The 23,177-nt window shown below is 47.4% G+C and overlaps 1 protein-coding gene across 21 annotated transcripts in view; it reads right to left on the reverse strand.

Annotated features, from left to right (window-relative positions):
• Positions 1-23,177, reverse strand: part of CACNA1G (calcium voltage-gated channel subunit alpha1 G) — a 135,892-nt gene that overhangs the window by 10,232 nt on the left and 102,483 nt on the right. For 7 of the 21 annotated variants that reach the window (XM_069872788.1, XM_069872784.1, XM_069872780.1 and 4 more), the window contains 13 exons: positions 21,403-21,528; positions 20,699-20,788; positions 19,790-20,003; positions 17,321-17,371; positions 11,663-11,814; positions 10,554-10,663; positions 9,107-9,240; positions 7,844-7,914; positions 7,486-7,564; positions 7,287-7,408; positions 6,780-7,124; positions 4,406-4,546; positions 1,049-1,183 (listed from right to left, as the gene is read on the reverse strand). In XM_069872788.1, the coding sequence (XP_069728889.1) occupies positions 1,049-1,183; positions 4,406-4,546; positions 6,780-7,124; positions 7,287-7,408; positions 7,486-7,564; positions 7,844-7,914; positions 9,107-9,240; positions 10,554-10,663; positions 11,663-11,814; positions 17,321-17,371; positions 19,790-20,003; positions 20,699-20,788; positions 21,403-21,528 (1,770 nt within the window). The remainder of the gene's footprint in view (positions 1-1,048; positions 1,184-4,405; positions 4,547-6,779; positions 7,125-7,286; positions 7,409-7,485; positions 7,565-7,843; positions 7,915-9,106; positions 9,241-10,553; positions 10,664-11,662; positions 11,815-17,320; positions 17,372-19,789; positions 20,004-20,698; positions 20,789-21,402; positions 21,529-23,177) is intronic. The other 14 variants (XM_069872790.1, XM_069872782.1, XM_069872779.1 and 11 more) reach the window with 8 other exon arrangements.

The following is a 23,177-nucleotide window of genomic DNA, read 5'->3' on the forward strand; positions in this document are numbered from 1 at the left end:
TGGCTTAAGACCACCTCCCTCGAGTTTTGCTGTGCTCTCAGACAGGTCTGTCCGATCTGATTCAAAACCAGAAGGGCTCTCTCCTCGGGCCAGCTCTCCACACTGACTAATTCTGAAACAAAACATCCCATACAAAACATTAAACGGGGTTCATGAAACCTTTTGCACGTGATGCCATGAAGCATGATGGGAAATATTGTCACGGTTTAAGAGATGTTTCCCAACTAAGTGCTAACTAGGATGAGAATCGACTAGAATGGCAGAAAATCGATCAACAACACAAACACCCAAAGGCAGGTACATGGACAACAACAAAGAAAACAAGGATGACCCAAAAATGTTGGAAGAGGAGTCATGTCTGTTGTACAGCAGAAAAAAAGCACTTGACTGCTACACAGCTAAAAATGTCTAATGTTTCAAAGAGGAGATGGTTAAGGCAGGGTTCAAAATACTGTTTTTTTCATTCCAAAAGACATAAAGTAGTCCAAACTTTTTTTTTGTTTGTTTTCTCCAGCACGGTGACGGCAAGTAAGAAGTCACCAAGCAAGCGGCGTCGTGGAGAGATCTCCCTCTGATGTTTGTACAATAAACAGCTTGGCACCAATCCTGCAAAAAGCCCTGTGATGCCTGTGTTCATAAAGACAAAAATCCTCTACAAGCCGAAGGGTTGTGAATGACCTCTCAGCAGAGGACACGTGAGTCATCGGCTCAGGAGCGTCTCTTCCAGGCAGCATCACTGATTGGTTTCAGATGAGGAGGAAATTTCAACCTTGACGCTTTCCAAAGCATTTTTTTACTTGTAGAAAACACTTTGTCGTTACATAAGATGCCAAAGAAAATTAGAAATTGATACTTGTTCCTTGCAAGAGGCCAAATTCATGGACAGGAGTGATAACAACCCAGGACCTAATGGCATTAAGGACAACGTCCTGTTCAGGGGAAGGGTTTGGAAAATTGTATGGAAAATGCCATTAGGCAGGAGTAGAAAGGCAGAGGCAGTATTTCGAACCCTGTAAACATCAGACTATACAGCGACCAGTGTATGTACATTGCTTTCCAGAGCATTAAGTAAGTGTGTGTTAGTATCATCAGGGAAAGAGTCATCCGTCAGAGCTAAGGACCAGGACTTTTCAGAGAGAATATCTGACGTCAGAGACAGAGCCTCCATCTCAGCTAGAGGGATCTAAAGGGAGAGATGATTAAACATAAGAAACCAGGACACAAAGCTTTAGGAAAAGAAAAAAAAATAAAAAGAATTATCATAATCTAAATACTTCCAGAGACTAAAGCAACCCCCCTGCAGTGGGAGATGCTACGTCATGCACATTGTTACTGTTATGGAACAGTAACGGAGCAAAATATAACACAGAAATATTTTTAAAAAGCGCAGGACATTCATACTTCAATGCTTACAGAGAGCTGGGAGGGAGATTAAAACTAATGCTAGCTTTGTATTTTGTTGTTCTGTATGGATGAAGAAGTAACATCGCTTTCTTACTGAAGATATTTATCCTCTTGGCTATGATCAAATACAAGAGACTTCAAGCTCTCCTGACTGCTCTGAAGTTCCTACCCGATAACCCTCCCGTTTCCATCACCTCTACACTAAGCACCAATAACCTTCCCACCAAAAGCACAGCCTGGGTCTTCCAGCCCCAAACACCATCACTGCCCCGGCCAGCAGCTCTGGGCAAAGCCGAGCTGGGAGTGCACAGACACGTCCCTGCTGAGGGCATTCAAGGAACTGAGAGAAATCGCTATTGTGATAGCGATGAAGCTCTCTCGGTAAGAAACGTGAAATGTCCCTTCAGCTTTTTGAGAGAAAGGGGAAAAGCAGGAGTGCAGCATCACCCCCAGCGCAGCATCCCTGCTGCCAGGCACCCCAGGAGGGAGATTTGCCCTGAAAAGAAGGCTCAACCCTCCCCGAATCCCCACTTGGGGTGGTGTCTGGAGCTCCTGGCAGTGGCAGAGTGTTTCACTGGGTGACCTACAGCCCTGGCTCACGCTGGCATGGGCCACCAGGGCTGGATATGTCCCAGGTGCTTCCTTTTGATTTCTCACTGGGCATTTCTCTTTTTTCCTATCCTCTACACTTGATAAGTCTTTCAACAGCAACATGCCTTCCAGAAGAAACCACAGAACCCCCGATCTGTTGCACTTAAGGTTTCAGACGGCTGGATTTTCTCACTCTTCGAAACGGCATCAGTGGGGTGAAACAAACCCAGTGATGAGTGAACCTTGAGAGGCTCAAAACTTCAGTGGAGATAAGGAAGAGGGTCGGGCTCCTCTCATCTAACCCTGCGTTTGATATCTCCTCTCACACCATCGTCTGCTGGCAACGGATGAGAGAGATGCTTTGGACAAGCTCTAGATTTCATACGAGGCTCCCCAAAAAAGCATCGCTGCAAAGGTTGCCAACACGAGGACGGTGCCAACAGGGACTGATTCCACCCACTGCCTGGAGCCCAAGCCCATGGGGAAAGGCTGTGCTGGAGCACGGTGAACACCAGCAGCTCCTGCCTGGTGAGCTTCTCCGTTGGGAGATACAGTTAATCAGGTTGCTTTCAGCAAGTCCCAGTGCTGCTCTAAATTCCTGACTTGCCTGAGAAGATGACAAATGGTGTGAACAGAGAAGCCAAAATGTAAACAAAACATCACCCCCTTGTCAGCCTCCCCCCTCCCAGAATCGAGCTTGAAGCCGTCAAAACATTTCGTTGGAAACATTCAACTGATTGATACGGGTTTTAATTACAGCGGGGGGAAATCAAATAGCTTAAATTTTAAAAGAAAAAGCCATTGCAGGCTGGAACGTTATATTTTTTCATTACAAAAAATGTCAAAACAAACCCATTTTGTTTTTGCTGCAGCAGCACTTTCTGGTGAAAAATGTTGTGACAAAAAAATCTCTAACCAGCTCTCAATGAGTTCCACGCTGACCCCCTGCCTTCCCCACCAAAGCTACCATCTCTATTCTCCAGCAATCGTAGAGGCAACCGCTTCCTCCGGCTTCGCAGACCTCAGGCTGGAAGGCAACACGCAGCACTCGGAGGCAGACAGGTTATCCCACTATATAAAGATCTGCAGTAGAATTTTATCTTACCTAAGCTCGTTCCTTCCCTCTAATGAACCCCCGAGTTGGATAATTTAGAGTGTCAGTGAGCTCATAAATAAGCACACTGATTTAACAAGAAAACTTCTGCTATTTTTAGCTGGAACGGGGGGGGGGAAATAGATCAAGAAATATGGAATTTGTTCAATTCCAACTGCAGGAAAAAATAGGCATGCTTGAATTATTATTATTATGGTCACTGCTGTGATTTAGGGAAAATATTTGCCCTAAAGAATAACACGCTTGAGAAAGTAGGAATTTTATTCTAAGCAGTAAATGAACTAATTTTAAACAAATATTACAGCCCTTGTTGGAGAAAGTGCTGGAGCACACGATTACTGAACTGCATCATTAAGGGCTGCCTCGCCTTCTCAATTCGGCTTAGATCAGAGACGAGGATCTGGTTTACGATGACCCACTTGCAAGAAGCCTCTTTAGGAAAATCCCTTGAAACTGGATTTTCCTGCTGCGTAAGTAGGCACAAAACACAGAGACCATTTCATGATTCCCACCAGCTTGGGTTCGGCTCTGGGAAAATCTCCCAGCGAGGTCCCAGCATCGCTGCGGGTCCCCGGGGAGGAGCAAGGAGCCAAATACACCAACCCCACTGAAGGATGGAGATGGGATTATGGACATTTTTCCCTATGACACTTGTGAACAGTAAATCCCAATGAAAAATTCCTTACTGTGTTGAAGAGGTTGAATTCTCCCTCTTGAATTTACACAATCACAGAATGCTTTAGGTTGGAAGGGACCCTTACAGGTCATCCAATCCATCCCCCTTGCAGCAGCAGGGACTTCTTTAACCAGATCAGGTTGCTCCAAGCCCCATCCAGCCTGGCCTTGAACCCCTCCAGGGATGGGGCAGCCACCCCTGCTCTGGGCAACCTGGGCCAGGGCCTCCCCACCCTCACAGAAAAACATTTCTACCTACAATCTTATCTCAATCTCCCTTCTTTCAGCTCAAAACCGTTCCTCTAGTCCTGTCCCTGCCCCACCTGATCCAGAGTCCCTCCCCAGCTCTCCTGGAGCTCCTTTCAGTCCTGGAAGCTGCTCTAAGGTCTCCCCAGAGCCTTCTCTTCTCCAGGCTGAACAACTCCAACTCTCTCAGCCTGCTCTGCATTGATATATAACATCATAAACTGAGACATTATCTCAAAACCCACAGAAAAAGCCCAAATGTTTATGCTTCAAAATCCCTGCGACTGAATTACATAAGGAACTTTAATTCTTTATTAAAGATCCCAGGCAAATAGAGTTTGGATGGAGACTTTGCAGGAAATTAGGAATATTAACCTGGTTCTCAGAGTTGTAATATTCGGGAGCTGGGAGGGCATAATGATGGCACACAGAGCCTGACAGGTTGTCCATCAGCTTCAGCTCTCCTTCCAGAGACTCCTGGATCAGCATGGATATGGTATCAAACAAGTGCCTTTCCTAGGAGGGGTGGTGCGTAGCATGCAGAAAGGTAGAACAAGCCAAAAAGATTGGAAAAAAGGGAGGGACAGGAACAGAGAGAAAAAAGAACATAAAAAAGTGTATAAAACCCAACAAACCAAAGGGGAAAAGAAACAGAACAGAACGGGGGGAGATGGAAACATTCAGGGAGAGAAGCAGGAACAGAAACAACAGGACAGGAGAGGTGAGGCAGGAGAGGAGAGAGAACAGTGCAGTAATATCATGGTGAGCAGTGACAGCGTTCTCAGACATCACTAGAGACAGGGACCGCTCAGCGCCCTCCTGGGGGACAATCCTCACTCTCAGCAAACAGCTCCTGGGATGTGAACTGTGTAACGGGGCCAGGAGAGCAGCATCCTGGTGCTCAGCACCAAGACCTTCTGCAGGACACAGCTGCTGTAAGGGTCCTATACCCACTGCCTGCATTTCTGAGCGAGAAGACCTAATATTTGACACCTAAATCTGTACCCAGGGGTCATATAAATTAAACTAACCTGACCCAAAGAGAAGATGAGCATCCTGTCCGTGAAAGCTGCAGGTGCTCGGGATGGACACGCGTCAGATCACAAATTCACATGACAGGCACGGGCTGAGGTGTCTCAGTTGTCCTGGACAACTTCAAACCAGCCGGCCACAGCCCAGACAATGGGAAGTTGTACGGAGTAGGGTCCGGCTTTCACAGGCATGGGAGCAATTGGAGGGTTGCGCCTTTCCTGTAGGGAATGCCTACTACATACGATGAGATGAGGACCATCAAACAGAAATCCCCAGGAATGGGCAAGCAAAAGAGCATGCTGACCACACGTCCTTGCAGGGCCATGTCCTGGGAGTTGTATTCCTCTGCTGTCGTGCTCAAGCATCAGATTTTTGGGCGAAGATTTTGGCTGGGAGAATAAATAGTCAGAAAAAAATCTCCCAGAGATTTTTGAGGCCTCTGTTGGAGTGAAAGAGCAAGACACACACTGGAGATTACAACCAGAATAAGCCCTTTCCAAAGCCACCTTCAAAGAGGACAGGTTTAGGAGACTGAAGAGCTGAGGGTCTCCTCCTCACTGGTCCATCTTGCAGCTTCTCTTCCTGCCAGTGTGAGCACTGACACAGGACAGCAGCGCTGAGGACAGATTGCCAGCACTCTAACACGTCCAACAGCTGGGACGTGTTTCTTCCTAGAGGACGTAATGAGTCTGGATTTCCCCAAGTCACTCCGAGCTCCTTTGTCCTGTGCCAAAGAGCAGCTTTGGACTCCATCTCAGACATCAGTGACTCCTAACGGCACCAGAAATTTCCAGTAGCTTAGGAACCGAGGCAAAGCTTAAGAAGGGATTTACTCTTTTTCACCCTTGGATCGAAGATCATAAATTAGTTCTTCATGCATTTGAATGCTCATTAGTCCACCCCAGGCAGAGGCCAAGATATGCTGTTGTGAAATCATGATGTAATAACAGCTAATGAGGTCTGTGTGGAGTTTAACCCAATTTGCAATCAGCTAAGACTAAAAAAAGGCTGGAGCATTTTTCTTGTATAATTCCAGTTCGGTTCCCTCCCAAAGGACCCGTCTGGGTCTTGACCTCACCTCTCTCATTCCTCAAACTGAATCTTCATCCAGAAACTGTGCTTGAGAGAGACTCGTAGCAGCTACCACGTTACGGGCCTGCACTGGCACCGCTCCTGCTGGTGGGAGCTCTGCCACCAGTCCTGGTGAGCTCAGGCTTGAGTCCCCTCTGGATTATTCTATTGTTAAAATTGTCTTTTCTTACAAACTTGACTGCGGGGATGGGTTTTCAATTGAGGTAACATAAACCAAGTTTACTACTTAAGCAAAGATTACCCAAGTTTTATTCCTCTTTTACATCGTGGCTCAGTCTGCGTTAGAAAAGCAGACATAGCGCTCATGACTTTGCCATCAAGAAGGGCCAAACTCTGGATCAGAGAAAACTTGGAGCTAGCTCTGAATTTGGTGGCTTGGGCACACGTCCAGGATAAATTGCAAAGCTCTCTCCCTCCAAACAGATGTGTCAACGTGGCCTGGAGACCTGCTAGGGTCTCTTCCCTGGAGCACCAATTCCCATCACACACCAGTCAGTCAGCAGACAGCGAGGAATACAAGCCCAGGACGTATGGTGCACCCACTCCTGCATTACCCACTCGTGCACGTCTTCCCTTAGCAAATACACAGGACAAGCCCTCTTCACCCTCCAACTGAGATTCTCACCATAGGGTAAACTAACGAGAGCTGAGAATCCACCTTGATTTGCATGGGGTTGGTACATCCTCGAGGGCTCTCGGGTCTCTCTCCACCAGCGCTGCCTGTCCACACAAAGATGTCCGAGGGGCTGTGTTGGCCAGGAGTGATTGTCTTCATTTCCATCTCCAGTTCTGCTTCGAGCTCTGCCTCCTCCTTAGCCTCCTTGTTGCTCTCCTCCAAATGCTTCATGAGCACGGCAATCACCACGTTCACAAGGACAAACTGGGCCGTCAGCACGAAGGAGACAAAGTAGATGGGTGAAATGACGGTGTTGTAGCAGGTGGACTCCTGGTCACAGTCTCGCAGCGTGTCCTGGAAACAGAGGGGTAAATGGTGAAGGGATGTGAAGAGGTTCCAGCGTGGACCTTGGTCTCGTCATGGGGCTGCAATGGCTTCTCCTTTCACAAAGAGAACTGAGAAGATTGGGCAAATTTCTAATTTGGGCAAATTTCTAATTTTCTACGAGTCTCTCACCTTCATTATCCCGTTCCAGTTGTCTCCCGTGGATACTCGGAAGAGAGTCAGAAAGGCCATCCCAAAGTTTCTGAAGGTGGCGTGCCGTCCCAGCCCCTCGCAGGGGTGCGTGTCGTCACACTCTGTGGGACCAAGCACACCCATCAGACCCCTGCTCGTGCCCCGCTCCCACCCCTCCCACCAGCACGGGAAGACTCACCGAGGTCTCCAAACAGCTCCACTCCAAGAGCTGCAAATATGAAAAACAACAACATGAAGAGAAGACCCAGATTCCCCACCTGGAAAGAGAAAAAGAAACGGGGGGAAAAAAAAACACAAAAGAAGAACATTCATTGATTTTTTTGTTCCAGACCTGTTTCTTGCTGTATTCTTTAATCCAAAACTTAAATTGCTTCAGGGGAAAAATGACCTCAATGTGAGGACTGTATCTCAGACTGTGCTTCGGAAGGGAAATGTGTTTCTCTAATGACAGTAAAGATAAAATGATTAGCATTCCTCTGCAATAGGAAATTAGCTCTGGGCCAGAGGAGATGGGGTTCGATACGGCAGTGGGTTACCTGCGGCAGCGCTTGCATCACGGTGTCCAGCAGGGCTCTCATCCCTACAGCCATCTTCAGCAACTTCAACACTGCGGGAAACACGTTCGTAATATGGTAACGGCAGCGTTAGCACCGAGCCCCGAACTCGGCCCCTCTCCCAGGGGCCACAGATGATAGAGAAATATGAAATGTGTTGGAAAGTGTTCTCCATTAGCTGCTAGAGTCCCTGGCGGTTTTACATCGCGCCTGGTTGCTTGGATACTATTAAAACCCATGAATAGCAGCATCACCTATCCTGAGACTTGTAGCAAGCATCATCGTTCTGCCTGGCTTTTTCTTTCTTTTCCTTTCCCAATTTCATCTGTGTCGGACCCACCTCCTTCTCCCTCTGCTCACGGTGAGCACTTACTTTCCCAGCTCTGGGGCTACTTTCCCACTTCCACAGGCTACCCACTGCCATACGTGATTCACCGAGGAGCTGACTTACACATCTCTTCCAGAAGGTTGCATTTCCAATTGGAAACCACGTGGATTTTAAATTCTAAAAGGGATCCAATGCACAGGAAAATCGCTTCCCCCCCACCATCCTTGAGACACGGCAGCATTTCATTTCTCCTCTGGTTCCTTCTTTGCTCAGAGAAGGGCTGCAATTACACCCCAGAGCACAACCCTGCTCTTCAGGAGGGCCTGGGGGTACTTCAGTAAGGACCTGAGCCCTCACATTTCACATTTTCATCATTTGGCCCCAAGACCTCCCTGTTCTGAAAAACCAGGTCCTGAAGAATCTGGCTTCTCAACTCGGGTACGTGGCGCTACAAGTCTGAGGGGACAGATGGATGCAGAGTGACGAGGATGCTTTGTCACCAAGTGGTGAGATGTAAAGTCCCGTGGGAAATTACATTTATTAGATGCTTGTCTTTTAAAGCCAGTGTACTCAGGCTTGCGCTCTCTAATCCCTGTTAGAGACGACTTTGATTTGACTGGCGTATTTTTCCCAGGTAGGTCTCTGGGAGTTACAGTCACAGCTTTCACAGCTTTATTTCTAAGCTCTCAGCCTTCAAGACCTCTTAAGACAGAAACACATGGTCCTGCTGGCTCAGCTTTCTGGCTCCTCACAAGTATTTTCCCTCATTGTTCTCTCCTTTGTTTACAGCCTATTGATGCCAGAACTATGCACATCGTGATGGGGATGTGCCCCAGGACCCTTTCCCAACGCTTAACTCTCTCAGAGAGGGGACCCTGCACCTCAAACTCAAGCCAGTTCTGCTTTATTCGTCTCACCTCGAGCAATCCTGAGAACTCTCATGATTCGGATAATAGTGGGGTTAATTGGTAGCGAAGCGTTCACCTCGATCTCTTCCAAAGTGATGCCCATGATAGACAGCAGCACGATTGCCAGATCTAATTGGTTCCATCTGGAGACAACACAAAATGAAGTTTAACATCTACTAAGAAGCTGGCAAGGGGAGGAAGCTTGTTTCACACGAATTCCAGTAGTTTCAACGGTTCTAGCGCTCAAATGAATCTGCAGCATTTTTCTGCGGGTATTATACAAAAGCAGTTATGTTATGAAATCACTGTAACTAATGCATCTCGTTAGAAAATCAGCCAGTTCCAAAGATAGAGGGGGAAGAGAAACAAAAGCTGGGCAGCTTTCTACGCCGAGGCTGCAGGCCTCAGGGGAGACGCTGCGGTGTCTGTGCAGGCACGGCCAGACGCGACACTCGCGGACCTCAGCGTGAGATCTGCCCTAGAAAGAAATGGACCCCACATCTCATCCTTGCCACAAAGTCACGCCGGGTGAGGAAAAGACCCCCAGGATTTATGCCAGGTTAGAGACGAGGTGTGGAACCATCCACCAGCTGCTGAAGGGCTTGGGTCAAGTCCTGGTTAGTGCCACTAACCAGGAGGAGGCAAATATGGGAGGAGAAATAAATCACCAAAGACATAAAATCTGTCATTCTCCCAAGTAACAAGTGATGGGACAAAGAGGAAATGGCCTTAAGTTGCACTAGGGGAGGTTTAGATTGGAGATTAGGAAAAATACCTTTACTGAAAGAGTGGTGAAGCCCAGGGCAGTGGAGGAGTCTCCATCCCTGAAGGAGCTCAGAAAGCTTGTAGCCGTGGTGCTTCAGGACATGGTTTACTAAGCATGTTGGCATTTTGTGTTGATGGTTGGACTTGGTGATCTTACTGGGTTTTTCCAACCTTAACAATTCCATGATTCTATGTATTTGTGAGGTAAAAGAGCGAAAATCTAGGAAAAGCAGCGATGTCTCATTCCCAAACTACAGACAAAAGGCTCCAACCGTGGGCTTTCTCTGATAACAAACATTCCAGAGAAATGCATAAAGAGAGGTCCTTCTTCTCTTCCATTTCCACTCAGGACCAGATTCTCTCTCTTGACATAAATTTTGTCACTTCACCAGGTTCTCTTGGTTATTTGGACACACAAACAGTGTGAATAAAGAACCAGCTGCTTGATGTGAGACTCGCTCCCATCTTGTCTACCCTCAAGGGCCAAAGTGGTGCAATCACACTCCTTGGCAAACATGTTCCTTTCTCCAAGTCCCACCCCAAGCGCTCACGTACCCTGGTTTCAATCAGTCACACCAAAATGAGTTCACACAGGTCAGACTGACACCAGTGGGGTCCAGTACACCAAATCTGGACAGATGGTTCCAGAAACCTGCTGCTGGCCCCGCGGTCAAGATGGAGCTTTTGTTACCTGTCTTGGAAGAAGCGACGAAACCCGAAGGCGATAAGCTTGAAAACAGACTCCAGGACAAAGATAACAGTGAAGATGTAATTGCAGATCTTCAGGGCTTCATCAAGAACCTGGGATGTGGACATAATACTGGAGTTAGATGTTGAGGGGCTTTCAAACTTGCCCTCCTCTTCTTCTATCAGTTACTCATTCCCAAACCACAGACAAAAGGCTCCAACTGTGGGTTCTCTGATGACAAACGTCCCAGAGAATAGTCCCAGGGGACTTCAGAGAGCACCCAGACTGCTACCCCAGCTGATGTCACTCACAGGAGGGGCTGACACAGCCCCAAGGCACAACGCCCCCCCAGCAGTAACACAGCCCCAGCGGGGATTGCTCGGGTGAGCAGCAAGAGCTGCTGCATTTGCAGGTGTCAGCAGCACAAAACCCTTCGTGCTCTCAGCAGAAAGCTGAATTCCATCCCACTTGCTCGTTTGTGCTCTGCCGCAAGAGCCTTGTGCTGGCTGGGACCGCGCAAGCGCCGGCCAAATGGCTTCTTTGTGATAGCCCATCATTTACTCCTCACCTTGAGCTGTTGGCAAGGAGCAGGAGAGAGGGACGGCACGCCAGCAGGAGCCAGTGCCGCCGGTTTTCCTCTGCCCCCCCTTCCCTCTGCAGATGTCACAGTCTGGTCATTAACCACGGGAGCCTCCCGGCTGGGCCAGCTCCTGCGCAGGCAGCATTAAACCATGGCAGAGATTCCTGCAACCCCAAACCCCTCTTGGAAGGAGCGTTGTGGGAGCAGCATCCTGCCTGGCCTCTTAAGTACCACCCATCAGAGGGGATGGCAAGAGCTGTGCGGCAGCCCAAAGGAACCTGCTCCCATCCTCACTCTCACAGCAGCCCAAGTGCACCTGACTGGAAGGGAGAGGCGCAACGGGATCCAGACACTAAAAGCCATAATTCGAGCTGGAAGTAAGATAAAGGATAGGTACACGCTCCATGGGGCAAAGAGACAAGTTGGGCGTGGTGAGTGGGGGCTGGAGGTCTAACAGCAAAGCTGCTTTTAACTCTGCCCACCACGGCTGAGCATCTTCCCCCACGCTCGTCCCCCATCTCCGTCCCGGTACCTTCGGCTGCTGGTAGTGCTCCATGGCCATGGTGATCACGTTGAGGCTGATCACTCCGGTGATGAACAAATCCAGGTAGTGGCTGGTGCACATCTGGTGGATCAGGAGGCGGAAGCGGGAGTAATCCGAATAGTAGGGCTTGCACTGTGCTTCTGCAGCGGGGAGGAGGAGAGCGGAGAGGCACGTCAAGTCATTTCTCTGCGTCTTTCTGAAGTCAACGCACCCTCACTTTCCAACTCCAAAGATGATAAATTCCAGACTGATTACAGCAACATGCTGTCTTTTATTTATTTTTTTTTCTTTTTTTCTTGCTGGCATTTTACCCTTTTTAATACAAAACAAGTCTCCTGTCATCATCCTGTTAAACAGCTTCAGCGGGACACGCGCTATACTCAGCCTTATGGCATCAGGGATGAGGTGAGCTGGGACCATTGTGCTGCTAAAGAATGGTTCCCCCGTAGGGAAATTTAAATTAAAGTTAAATTAAAACAACAATTTTTGTTTCTGCTGATCTTAAAAGTCCCCAAGGTACATGAAAGCCAAATTTGCCATCAGATATTAGGGACAAATTTTAGTAACAATGGCTTGAAAATACAGGCCAGAGCATCAAAAGTGGTCTATGAAAGAGAAGTAATTCAGTTGTATTACGTTCTTTGTGATAAACTGTGGAGAGAACAAAATTCAACACTTTGGCTGTCAGAGCCCTGAGAAATGGTCCAGAAAAATACCAAGGAAAACTGATCAGTCAGCCTTAGCGATTAGAAAATAATGATCCCCCGTTTAGACAAGATTATCAAAGTACAGATTTCCCTGTTCCACTTGCTCCCGTGTGCAGGTGCCTCAGGGGTGACACATGCTCTTTAGGAGATAAACTCATTTACTCACCTAATCTCTAATGAGGAAATGCCAAGGCTGAGTATATAATTCAGTACAATTTTCAAGGAGGCATTATAATGCAGATCGAAATGGAAAGGACTGTCTTGAATATGTCAGAGTGTAATATTGCTCTCATAATTAGATGATCAACTGGTTATGAAAATTATTGAGCTGTAAGAATTACACGGCTTGATATTTAGTGCTGCTGAGCAAATGTACAGTTTGATACGTGACTCCCAGCAAAAAGTTGGGCAGAACGAAGCCAAGAAGCACAGGTTTGGGTTGCCCTCAGGGAAAACTAATTTTAGAAGACTAAATTTTGCCTGGAAATAAAATTCACTTTGTCAATAGCCAACGACGCTGTGATCAAACCCATAGATTGAATGGTTTTGTGCGCTCCCTGCTTTGGAACAGGATCCTGAAAAAGCAGAGTTTTGGTTTTTCCATAGAGACAGCCCTTTCCCTTCAGCCCAGGAACTGGAGAGACAAACCACTTGGCAGGTTTATTCTGTAGGGGTTTGGAATGTCCAAAGTTCTGCTTCAGTGTCATCAAAGGAAAGGCAGCATTAATATTCCTTTTCTGATCCCAGTGGGCTTTAGGTGAGCCACACCTGAGCGCTACAGCGCGATACCGATGAAAAGGTCTACAAAATGAATTTTCATGCTGAATCTATCGAACGCTTACAAAGAAGCAGACTTGTAGCTGCTGACTCACTCACAGGACTTCGTCAGATATCTCTGAATCTGCATAAATCTCCATAAAGCCAAGATATCTCGATCACATTATGCTAAATTATGAGCAGCAAATTAACTAAAATGTTTGAATACAATTAGGTTAGGAATAGGACCTATTTTTATGAACCAACTAATCACCTCGGAAAGAAACACCATCGTAACTGGATCACTTATTTCTCCTACATTTATGTATAATTCACATTCAAAAAGAAAAACGTCAATGTTTCTGCCTTTCCTTGCAGTGGATTTACTTATGAATAATTACACTGGAATTGAAATTTTCCTGAGCTGTGACTGACAGGTAATTCCAAATCCTACAGAACAGCACCAACGCCGTTAGAACAGAGAGAGGATTTAGAGAGAGGTGGTACGATGTCTCCTGTGCAGGGCTCCTGCACCCGGATTAGCCAGCGCATGACCTTATAAGCAGGGTTGCTAATTGTTCACACATCTGCTCAGGCTTCTCCTGCTTCCATCCCTCCTCTCCCCAGCTCCTCTCCGCCTTCCCCGGGTTCCCACAGCTTGGAACATCCGCAGTTCCAAACATCTCCAGATGTTGCTCTTGCTTGCAGCCTTTAAGAATTACCAGCAGTAAAGGTTTCATCCTTCCCCATTAACGCTGCCAAGGGACCAGTCAACCCAGTTTATGAGTCATGTCGCTGCTCGTCACCCACCGCCGCATGCTGGCCGTGCAAGTTAGTGCCGTGCCGATACCACCGCGAGGTGAACCACAACCAAGCAGCATGCTGTCCGACGGCTGGAGATAAATAACTACTGTGTCTAGGTGGGCAGGGGACTTTCTGAGCAGATAAAGCTCTTTTCTTATTCAACAAATACCATTTATTGAACCCGACCCACGCAGTTGTGGAGGAGTTGGGTGGTCGCTCCTGTCCAATCACCCACCGCAAAGCCCGTGCCCCCTATCACACAGTATCACTTCTAATTAGTGCAGTAAAGATCTAAACAATACCAACATCTTGGGAAATACAGACATCTGTTAAACTCCAGGTGGTGAACTTCACAACTAACACAACACCACATTACTGTACTGTTACAATGCACTGTGTCAAGAACAACAAGAGCTCTGGGTTAGTCTCGGTTATTACTGGAGAGGTTAACTTGGCTTCCCGGCACACATGGCGTTAAAGAAAAGAGGAGGAGAGCAAACAAACAAAAGAAGAATCTGCAGGATGAAAATGTGAGAAGATGGGGAAATACAGCAAAAGCCCACCACGAGACACCAGGCTTTCACACAGGGTGTAAATCCAGCTGCTTCACCGTGGCTGGAGGCCAGGAGTCGGGGAGAGGGAGGGATACCTCGAATTTAGCTATTGCTAAGGAGAAAATCAGCTCAGACAGCGGAGCCCGAGCAACCTCCTCTTAACTCGGGAAGGATGGAGGCTTGCAGCTGGCTGAGAGCAGGATTGGGAGAGTCCCAGGTTGGGGGACACTTGGCTTTAGCTTATCATGTTTACAGGCTCTCAAATCACCTTGTTTCCCAAGCAGACATTCCCTACTCCTCTTGGCATCATCCTGTGGGACAAACATTTCCTATTCTTAATCCTGCTCTACCTTCTCCCAGGCCAGGTGCCCTCCAGCGATCACAGGCTGGGGCACCAAACCCTGTGCTCCTGTCATAGATTCACCAGGATACAAAAGATCTCCGAGACCATCGAGTCCAACCATACCTATCTGCCACTAAACCATATCTTTAAGTACCTCTCTATTCGTCATTTAAATACCTCTAGGGATGGAATAGCTCTAGAGATGGAATACCTCTAGGGATGTCCACCCTGCACCTGTAGGATGTGACCTGTGGAGTGACACCAGTGACCAGCAAAGCTCCCAGCGGCTGCTGGGGCTCGGTCAGTCGCTGCAGGAGATGGGGCTGGGGCCGCTTTCTTCCCATGAATTGCATTTTCCTGGCGTGGGGAGAACAGCTCGGAACCGGCTGTGTCACCCGGCGCGGGGCTCTCTCCCAATATAGCCCTGTCAAGAGAGAAATTGCCACTTTCCCCGAGGTGGCTTTTGAGCCCGAGGCGCGTGGGCACGGGAAATTGGAATTTTCAAGAGTGGGACAATTCCATTACCGTCTCCTCCAGCTTCTTCCTTCTCGTATAATAAAGGAATTAACTACTTTGCAGGACTGAGTCTATCTGGAAGCCAGCAGCAAACCAGTGAGAAATGAGCCTGTGACGCAGCTGGATTTACAAACTGTAACAAGAATATTATTAGGTTAAAAAATAGTTTGCACTGAAGGAACTTTTTTTTTTTTTACTGAAACAGAGTGCTTTACTTGGCTTTTATTGTACGGAATGGATTTATTTAAAAAAAAAAAAGGCAAAATGGAAAATGACAAATTATTTCCACTGAGAAGATTCCAGTTGTGATAGAATGTAGACTCGAAAAAAAACAAAAGGGAAAAATCAAATTATAATATCTCAGTGAGCACCAGGCAGCAGCACGCACACACACACACACGCGCACACCGCTCCGGGTCATTGTCACTGAAAGAGAAAAGAAACCTCTGTGAGTGCAGATGTGTGGAACCTCTGGGGTCACGGCTCCTGATTTTGGATTGAACAACGACCTGAGAATCGCGCGCTTTCTAAAGCCAAACTCTGAGCCTTTCTGAGTCTGCACTGGGCAAGGGAGAGGTTGGGAGTGAGTTCAGTGCCTAAAAATGAAATAAAATAAACCAGCGTGGCCGTAGCTCTGTTGGGCCGGGAGGGGAGTCCCAGCAGAGCCCAAAGGCAGCGGCAACACCCGCCTCGCGCTGCCCACCTGGGACAGGAGCCGATCGAGAGCAGCAGGAAGAAAGGCGAAGAAATAGAAATATCAGGAACGGCAACGGGAAAGGAGATTGGGGATTTATCAAAGCATGTTGTGATGATTTCCAACAAGGCCTTAGGAACGGAGGAACTCGGTCTCCCCGAGTGATTCTCCGCAGTGAAAGCCGAGAGCCCTTATCTTGCAATCCTCATTTAAACTAAACTCCCTGTGGTTTGTGAGGGGGGTGGAGCCCTGCTCCCACCTTAAGCCACAGAAGCTTGTTCACAGGTGAGAGTTTTAATGGCAGACTATTTCTGTTGAAAATTACAGCTGTATTTGCTTCTATGTTGTGGCCTCTTTCATAATTCAGGCTAATATTCTTAAGTTATGAATTAAACAAAATCCTTGCCAGATCAAAGCTTCTTCTAAAAATAAGAAGAGTAAGGGATAGATCTGCAGCCCTGAGCATCGTCCTGGCGAGAGGGGATGGGAAAGGGAGCGGTAAGCGAGCAGTGGCCAGGTCCAACCTCAACCTCCAGCAGAGCCCAGCCCAGCTGGTCCATCTCCTCCAGGACCTGGGGAGGCTTTGAGGTGGCATTTTTATTTCTTTGAATTCACAAGATGCCTCATGGATCGAGTGGCTCTCAATCCATATGAAGAATTTACCAGCTTGGCAGCACAACAACTAAACCCCAAGTCCATGCTGAGGGTTGGCGTGGGGTTGATCTCTCTGTTAAAGCACCGAGGCTCTGCTCCATACTGAATTTTACCCTGCTGAAAGGATACCGTGCCTCCCTGAGGCACAGCATTCATGGAGCAGTGAGCAAGGGCTGGAAAAATAATGGAATAACCTCCGTCTGCAGGACTGCCTGCCTTCCAGAGACTCCTGAGTTGGTGGTTGAAAAGCTACAGTAAACAATAAAGGACTCATTTCACAGTCCAGTCATTATTCTCTAAGAAAAACCAAAAACAAAAAAAAAAGGAGGAAAAAAAAAAAGCCATGAGAAGTCTGACAGTGCCTTAATGAAAACCAGAAAAACAGAAAACCTGAAGAACATAACATGGTCAATGGGTAAATTAAGGGTTTGCGAGTGTCAGTGCTGAGCCGGGCCCGCGGCCCTGCCGCTCAGGATGGTTTGCGTGTGCCATGAAGGAAGCAAACGAGCTTTGCACCACACAGGGGGTTTAGTGGGATGCCTCACAGCAGCGGTGGCCAGCCGTTAGTGACACAGCACTGCCATTCACGTGGGACGAGACGTGCCGACTTCCCAGTACCTTGCACCGCACTGGCTGAGCTCTCCATTAAAACATCATCCAGCATTAGATCTAAAAGAACGAAACGGCGTTAATCACCCGGCACGACACACAGCAAGGCTTCCCGTCCCCTTCAGAGGTCCCTGCGGCTCTCGGGATCTCTGTTGCCTCTACTGGGAATGCTTCCTCGAGGGCTCCTCTCCCTGTGCCTCGTGGAGGGTGGGCTCATCGCAAAGATGAAAGGGCTCTTGTGCTTCTCCCACACACATGGGTGGAAGCCCAAGAACACCCTGGCTTGATGAAGATGAAGGAGAAGACGTTTCTGAAGGGTGGACTTTATACTTGAGGTAGGGCATGTATCCTGCTGGGCCAGGACACCTTACAGTGACCACTCCTGCACCTGCCTGCACCTCACCGAGCTGGGATCCCACACACTCTCCTGGTTTTCAGATGCATTTGGAGAGTCAGTGACCAAAACTGACCCTGCACCCAGTTAGATGGCTGCATCTGTCTACATCTGACATCCCTAGGCTGGTTTGGGCATCTGGGGGCACTCAGGAAACTCAGCTCAAAAAGCCCTGAGGCAGTCGCTGGAAAATCAAAGCCCTACACTTGGTATCATCCGCAAGTTCCCACCACGCACGACGAAGCTCAGGAATGACATCTGCCGTCTCCGAGGGCAAAGCTGGACACGGTCAATTAAAACCAACATTTCACTGAATGTGAATGGGGAAAACTGTTCTGAAGCGACTTGGAGGGCTTCATACTTTGCTCTTGAAAGGTTTTTATGGCGGATGAATACTCAGCAATATTTGATCCTCAGTAAAATAGCTGTTTATTGCCTCTTTAATTAGGCATTTCATAGGACTGAATGAATAACTATGTCTCCAAGGATGGTTTGTGATTCCTCCCGGCTGGGAAATTGCCCAGACTTACGTCTTTTCTTCATCTAGTTCCTCCAGCATTATAAATAAGGTCATTAATAATAACTAAACATCTATTTTTCTTCTACAGAAATGTCTGCTTTCCAAAGCTGTGACTTTAAATACGGAACTTTCTATCCAGCCTTTAAAAGCATTTTCTAGCTCTACGCCCTGAGATGGTGTTTGGGAACTTGGACTGACCAAAAGAGCTTTCTAGACATTTCCTTGATGGGAAAAACAAACCCAAATTCTTTCCATCTGTATCCCACTGAACTGAGAACTGTCTATTGTGTCCTCACTACTCCTGCATCTTTCAGCTGCCCACGGAGGAAGCCAGGCTCTTGGCATAACCCAAAGTTTGATGTCCAGAGGCTGGTGTGATATGTCCTAATGGTTACAAAACCTGTGAAGCTTGTGGGACTTAAAGACATGACCAAAGGGAAGCCCTGGGTGACCTGAGAGAGGCTGAGACACCATGGTGGTACAGGGTTGCATGACCAAGCCCATCACAGCTATCAAACACCTCTTAAAACAATTAAACAGACTTAATATTACCAGCTTTTGGAAGAAGCGCCTGATCAGACAGCCTCTTAAACAGTACTGACGTCTGTCAAAGATAGAGAAGAGATGTGAAAAGGGACACGGAGAGAGCAGCAGGCGGACTGACCAGGGAGGGAAAGCGTCAGGCCATGGACACAGAGGGCAACGGAGAAAGTTCAGTCAGAAGAGAGAGCATGCAAGACAAGTACCTCTGACCTGTGGACTCCAGCTGAGTTATTTCTTAGTTATTCAACCAAACCAAAAGGGGAAAAAAAGGACTAAAGGACAAATGTTAGGTTGGAGACTCTGGACAGAGCGGAGGTCTGGCCTCCCTTCACCTGTAAAGCCTTCTCTGGGCAGGGCTGCAAGCTCGCACATCCAGTCTGGAGTTTGGTTCAATTTGCATCAGTGCTGTTTGTCTAGTTGGTTACTCTCCTCAACTGCTTTTTTTTTCTCTCTAATCTGTATTTCTCAAGCAAATGCATTGATATGTTTCTCTAAGGAGTTTTTAAGCATTACTCGAATGAGATGGCTCCATTATTTTATTACACTCTTGAATAGCAGTGGTGCTACTGTGCCAATAAATAAACCTGCTTGATAAATGGGACAGGTAACATCACTGTGGCATTACAAGGCTGTAATAAACCAAATAGTGAATCCAGTTATCAGCAACAGTGGTCATGACTCAGAAGATTTATGATGCCATCCAGCACTGCTGATCTTTGCAGTTGTCACTATTTGTGTAACACTGAGCTCTGCTATCCAAGAAGCTCCAGGTCTGATTACTATTATATTTTAATTTAAAGAACCTCTGATGGAAAGGTCATCGTAAATCATGCAGCCATTAAAAAGGCTTCCATGGCTCCTTGCTCAGCCTAAAACAACACTATTTCCTTCATGCAAATTTTATAGCTGGACATGCTTTTGGGGGAAGAATGATCACCAGACGCGAGGCAGGGAAGAGAGGGAGGAGGGGATCGTGTGGAAGGCCAAGCAGGACTCAGAAAGATGTGGAAAGACTACCGACCAGCCATCTGTTTCTCCTTACTCCTTCTCTTTTTCTCCAGCCGGCGGAGCCTCTTCTCTTCCCGCCTCTTGGCTTCTTCCTCCTCCTGGTGCTGCCGACACTTGTGGAAGTTCTCCACCACCACCCCCACGAACATGTTGAGGACGAAGAAGGCCACGATCAGCAGGAAGGAGATGAAGTAGAGGAGCATCCATGGGTTGTAGTTCATAACTGGCTGCAAAGTGAAGGAAAGTAGATGTCAACTGAACCTCAAACAAAAAAGGGAGTGAATTGATGCAGCTGCCACATCTACAAACCCATGGGTGCCCCTCTATGTGCTCTGCTATTCCTGAAAATTAGAGACCCCTGAGACACTTTAACAAAACACAAAGCACGTTGTGGACAGAAGAATCATCTCTGTTCAGACAGTAGCATCCTTTACAGCTATTTTAAGCCTGTCACTGAAAAACTGTACTTACACAAGAGCTTCTTCCCTGGAGGTGTTCAAAAAATGTGTGGTTGTGGCATTTTGGGACACGGTTTTTGCAGGCACCGTGCGGTTGGGCTGATGGTTGGACTGAATGAACTGCGAGGTCTTTTCCAACCTTTATGATTCCATGAGTCTATGATTCTTTTCTCCTGAAACGTCCAAAATGCTTAAAAAGCCAAACCATCACTCTTTGATAGGTGTGGTTCTCCTAGCACTAGTTACAGCTGTCACGCTCCAAAAGCTGTAAGGAAAAGGTTAGGTCCAAATCCAGACTTTTCACTTGACTCCTTGTCACGTCGCAGGACTTGGATTAAGTGCCTCCCTCAATCCCAACCTCATGACCCCATTTGACTGTGGAAGTCAGCAGCACTTTGCAAAACAAGACCCAAAACATGTGACCTTTGACAAGTCATTTGTCACAGCTCTGCTAGAGCACATACCTGCTGGTCAACTCCCACGGCATCTAAGCCATCGTACATGATATCCACCCACCCGTCCTTGGAGGCCAGAACAAAGAGAGACATCAGGGCCTAGAAATACGTGGGGAAAAAAGTTAGACATGGTTGCACTAAAGCTCTTTTACTTGTAATGTTTTACTCCTCCTTGCCCTTTCCTGTCTGAGGATTATCATTACCTGTCTGATAATGGGACACTTTGATGCCCAAGGTTTCTCCTGACAGCAAAAACCCATCAATGTCAGTGCCTGGTTCAGCGACGAGCACTAATTCGGAAACCACAAAGCTGAAGACAAAAGGCAGCTTCATTTCCACCCTCGAGGTCTCTGCTGCTCCCAACTAATTAGCCCTTACCATGCTGCTAAAATAAGGCTGTGTTGCAGAGATGGTTGAAAGTGTCCGGCTCTATTAGACAAGCCCTTCTGCAAGATATATTTGGTTTGTTATGTAGCAGTGAAGCAATTAAGTACTCCACAAAGCCACATGTGCTTGTTCTGCTCTGAAAAGAAGTGTATGCCTGCCTGGAAACACCACCTTTGGGATTTACAGAGACAGAATGCTGTGTATGTGAACTGAATATTTACTGTGACTGGTAGTGCCCTGTAAGAAAATCCCACGGGATAATAATGCACAGGTTTTATGTCAAGGAGGTAAAGGAGCAAAGAAGCAGATTACCATTCCATTAATACCTGGCCGAGATTATCAAAATTATACTTGTGCCGGACCCATTTGTAGCTTGCTTCTGTGCAATCCGATTTATTTGTGATGTTTCTGGTGTCCTCCCCCTGGCAGACAAAAAACTTGCCTTTGAAAAGCTGCAAAACACAAAGAAGAGAGAAAAGGTAAGGATTTCTCTGCAGGTGATGGGCATTTCTCCTGGGGTTCTCTGCACAGCCCACACCAACCGGACGAGTTAAGGGAAATGGCCTCATTTGCACTGGTTATTAAGCGTGAGCAGCCTGTACGATATGCATCTAATGAGCAGACGCACGATTTCACATCGTTTGGGACACCCACCTCGTGCATTAGGTTGTCTGGTTCAGTGATCCGAGACTGGCTTAAAGACCTTTGCTTCTGGGTTGCCAGCTGAAGTGTAGCCCCTGGCTAATAGCCCAGACCGGCTAATGGCTTCATAGGACACACGGAACGGCTCCGGCAACTCCAGCCCAGTTAACGATGCCGACTTCAAGAGTCACCGACAAATTAAATGTAATGGGGGTTCTCTGTCAGCAGAGAAAAGGTGACACTGTATGGCACGGCGATGGAGCTCTGCTCTTAGAGGTCACAAGGGGACATGTCGGAGAGGAGCCGAGCTGCTGCGAGCAACGTTGGGCTCTTGCTGAATCAAGGCTGCTGTCAGTCCAGCTCCGTCTCTGGTGCTGAACGCTCTTCTCCAGCCATCATGAGGCTCTGCAGCCCGCACAGGGGTTGCTGAAATTATTCCTTGTGCAGAGCTTAAGGAGTCAAGTCCAACTGGTGCTGGGTACCTGGATCCTGAGCTTATTTCCTTTTGTGTAAGCCAGGAGAGACACAGATCCTAAGGAGTCAGCTCCTGATTTACACCTGCATGAGTAACATGAGCCTTCACAGGCTTAATTCTCAACCTGGTGCTTCCTGTGCACAGAACAAAGAGTGGCAGGGGATGATTACTGCTTCAGACAGGGTGATTGATGCTGGCAGGATGGATGTTATCAAAGCCCGGGAGAGATCCAACAAATCTGGTTTTATTTGCTGACAGAAGCTATTGACATTACTGGTTTGGGGGGAAATGGCAACCTGCTCTCCAGGCTCCTTAAAACACCACCTGGGCGTACAGAGAAAAGATGCTGATGGGCTTTGATCTGTTGTTCAAGACAAATATCAGCAGAAATAACAGCGAACAAGACAAACCCACGCATTACTCCATGGGTTTCCCTCAGAAATCAACAGCAGAAGGATGTTCTCCAGGCATGCAAAATTAATCACTACGCAACACAGTCATAAAACTTCTGGATGCAAGAAGAGAAGCGTTCCCTGATCTTCCCATGGAGAAACACTATCCGTGGGTAAGGCAGGCTGGGGAGATACAGCCTTCACAGAGAGAAGTTTTAATTAAGCAGGAAGGTAAACAACTGTTTTTAATATACTGTCTATAAACACAACTTCTCCAGGAGCTGGACTGTAACGCCGCTCAGACGGGAGCAGTAATGCAGCTACTGACGGGATTGGAAATACAAAATCCATTTGCAAAGTCCTGATCCCCATCAGGGCTTTGGATTTTCACAGAATCATAGAATTACTTGGTTGGAAAAGCCCTTTGAGATAATTGAGTCCAACCATACCTGTCCACTACTAAACCATCCCTGAGCAATTCATCTATTCGTCTTTTAAACACTTCCAGGGACGGGGACTCCACCACCTCCCTGAGCAGCCGTTCCAGTGCCTGAAAATCCTTTTGGTGAAGAAATTATTCCAGATGTCCAAT

Source organism: Phaenicophaeus curvirostris, chromosome 19 (assembly GCF_032191515.1).
Source record: "Phaenicophaeus curvirostris isolate KB17595 chromosome 19, BPBGC_Pcur_1.0, whole genome shotgun sequence".
NCBI lineage: Eukaryota > Metazoa > Chordata > Aves > Cuculiformes > Cuculidae > Phaenicophaeus > Phaenicophaeus curvirostris.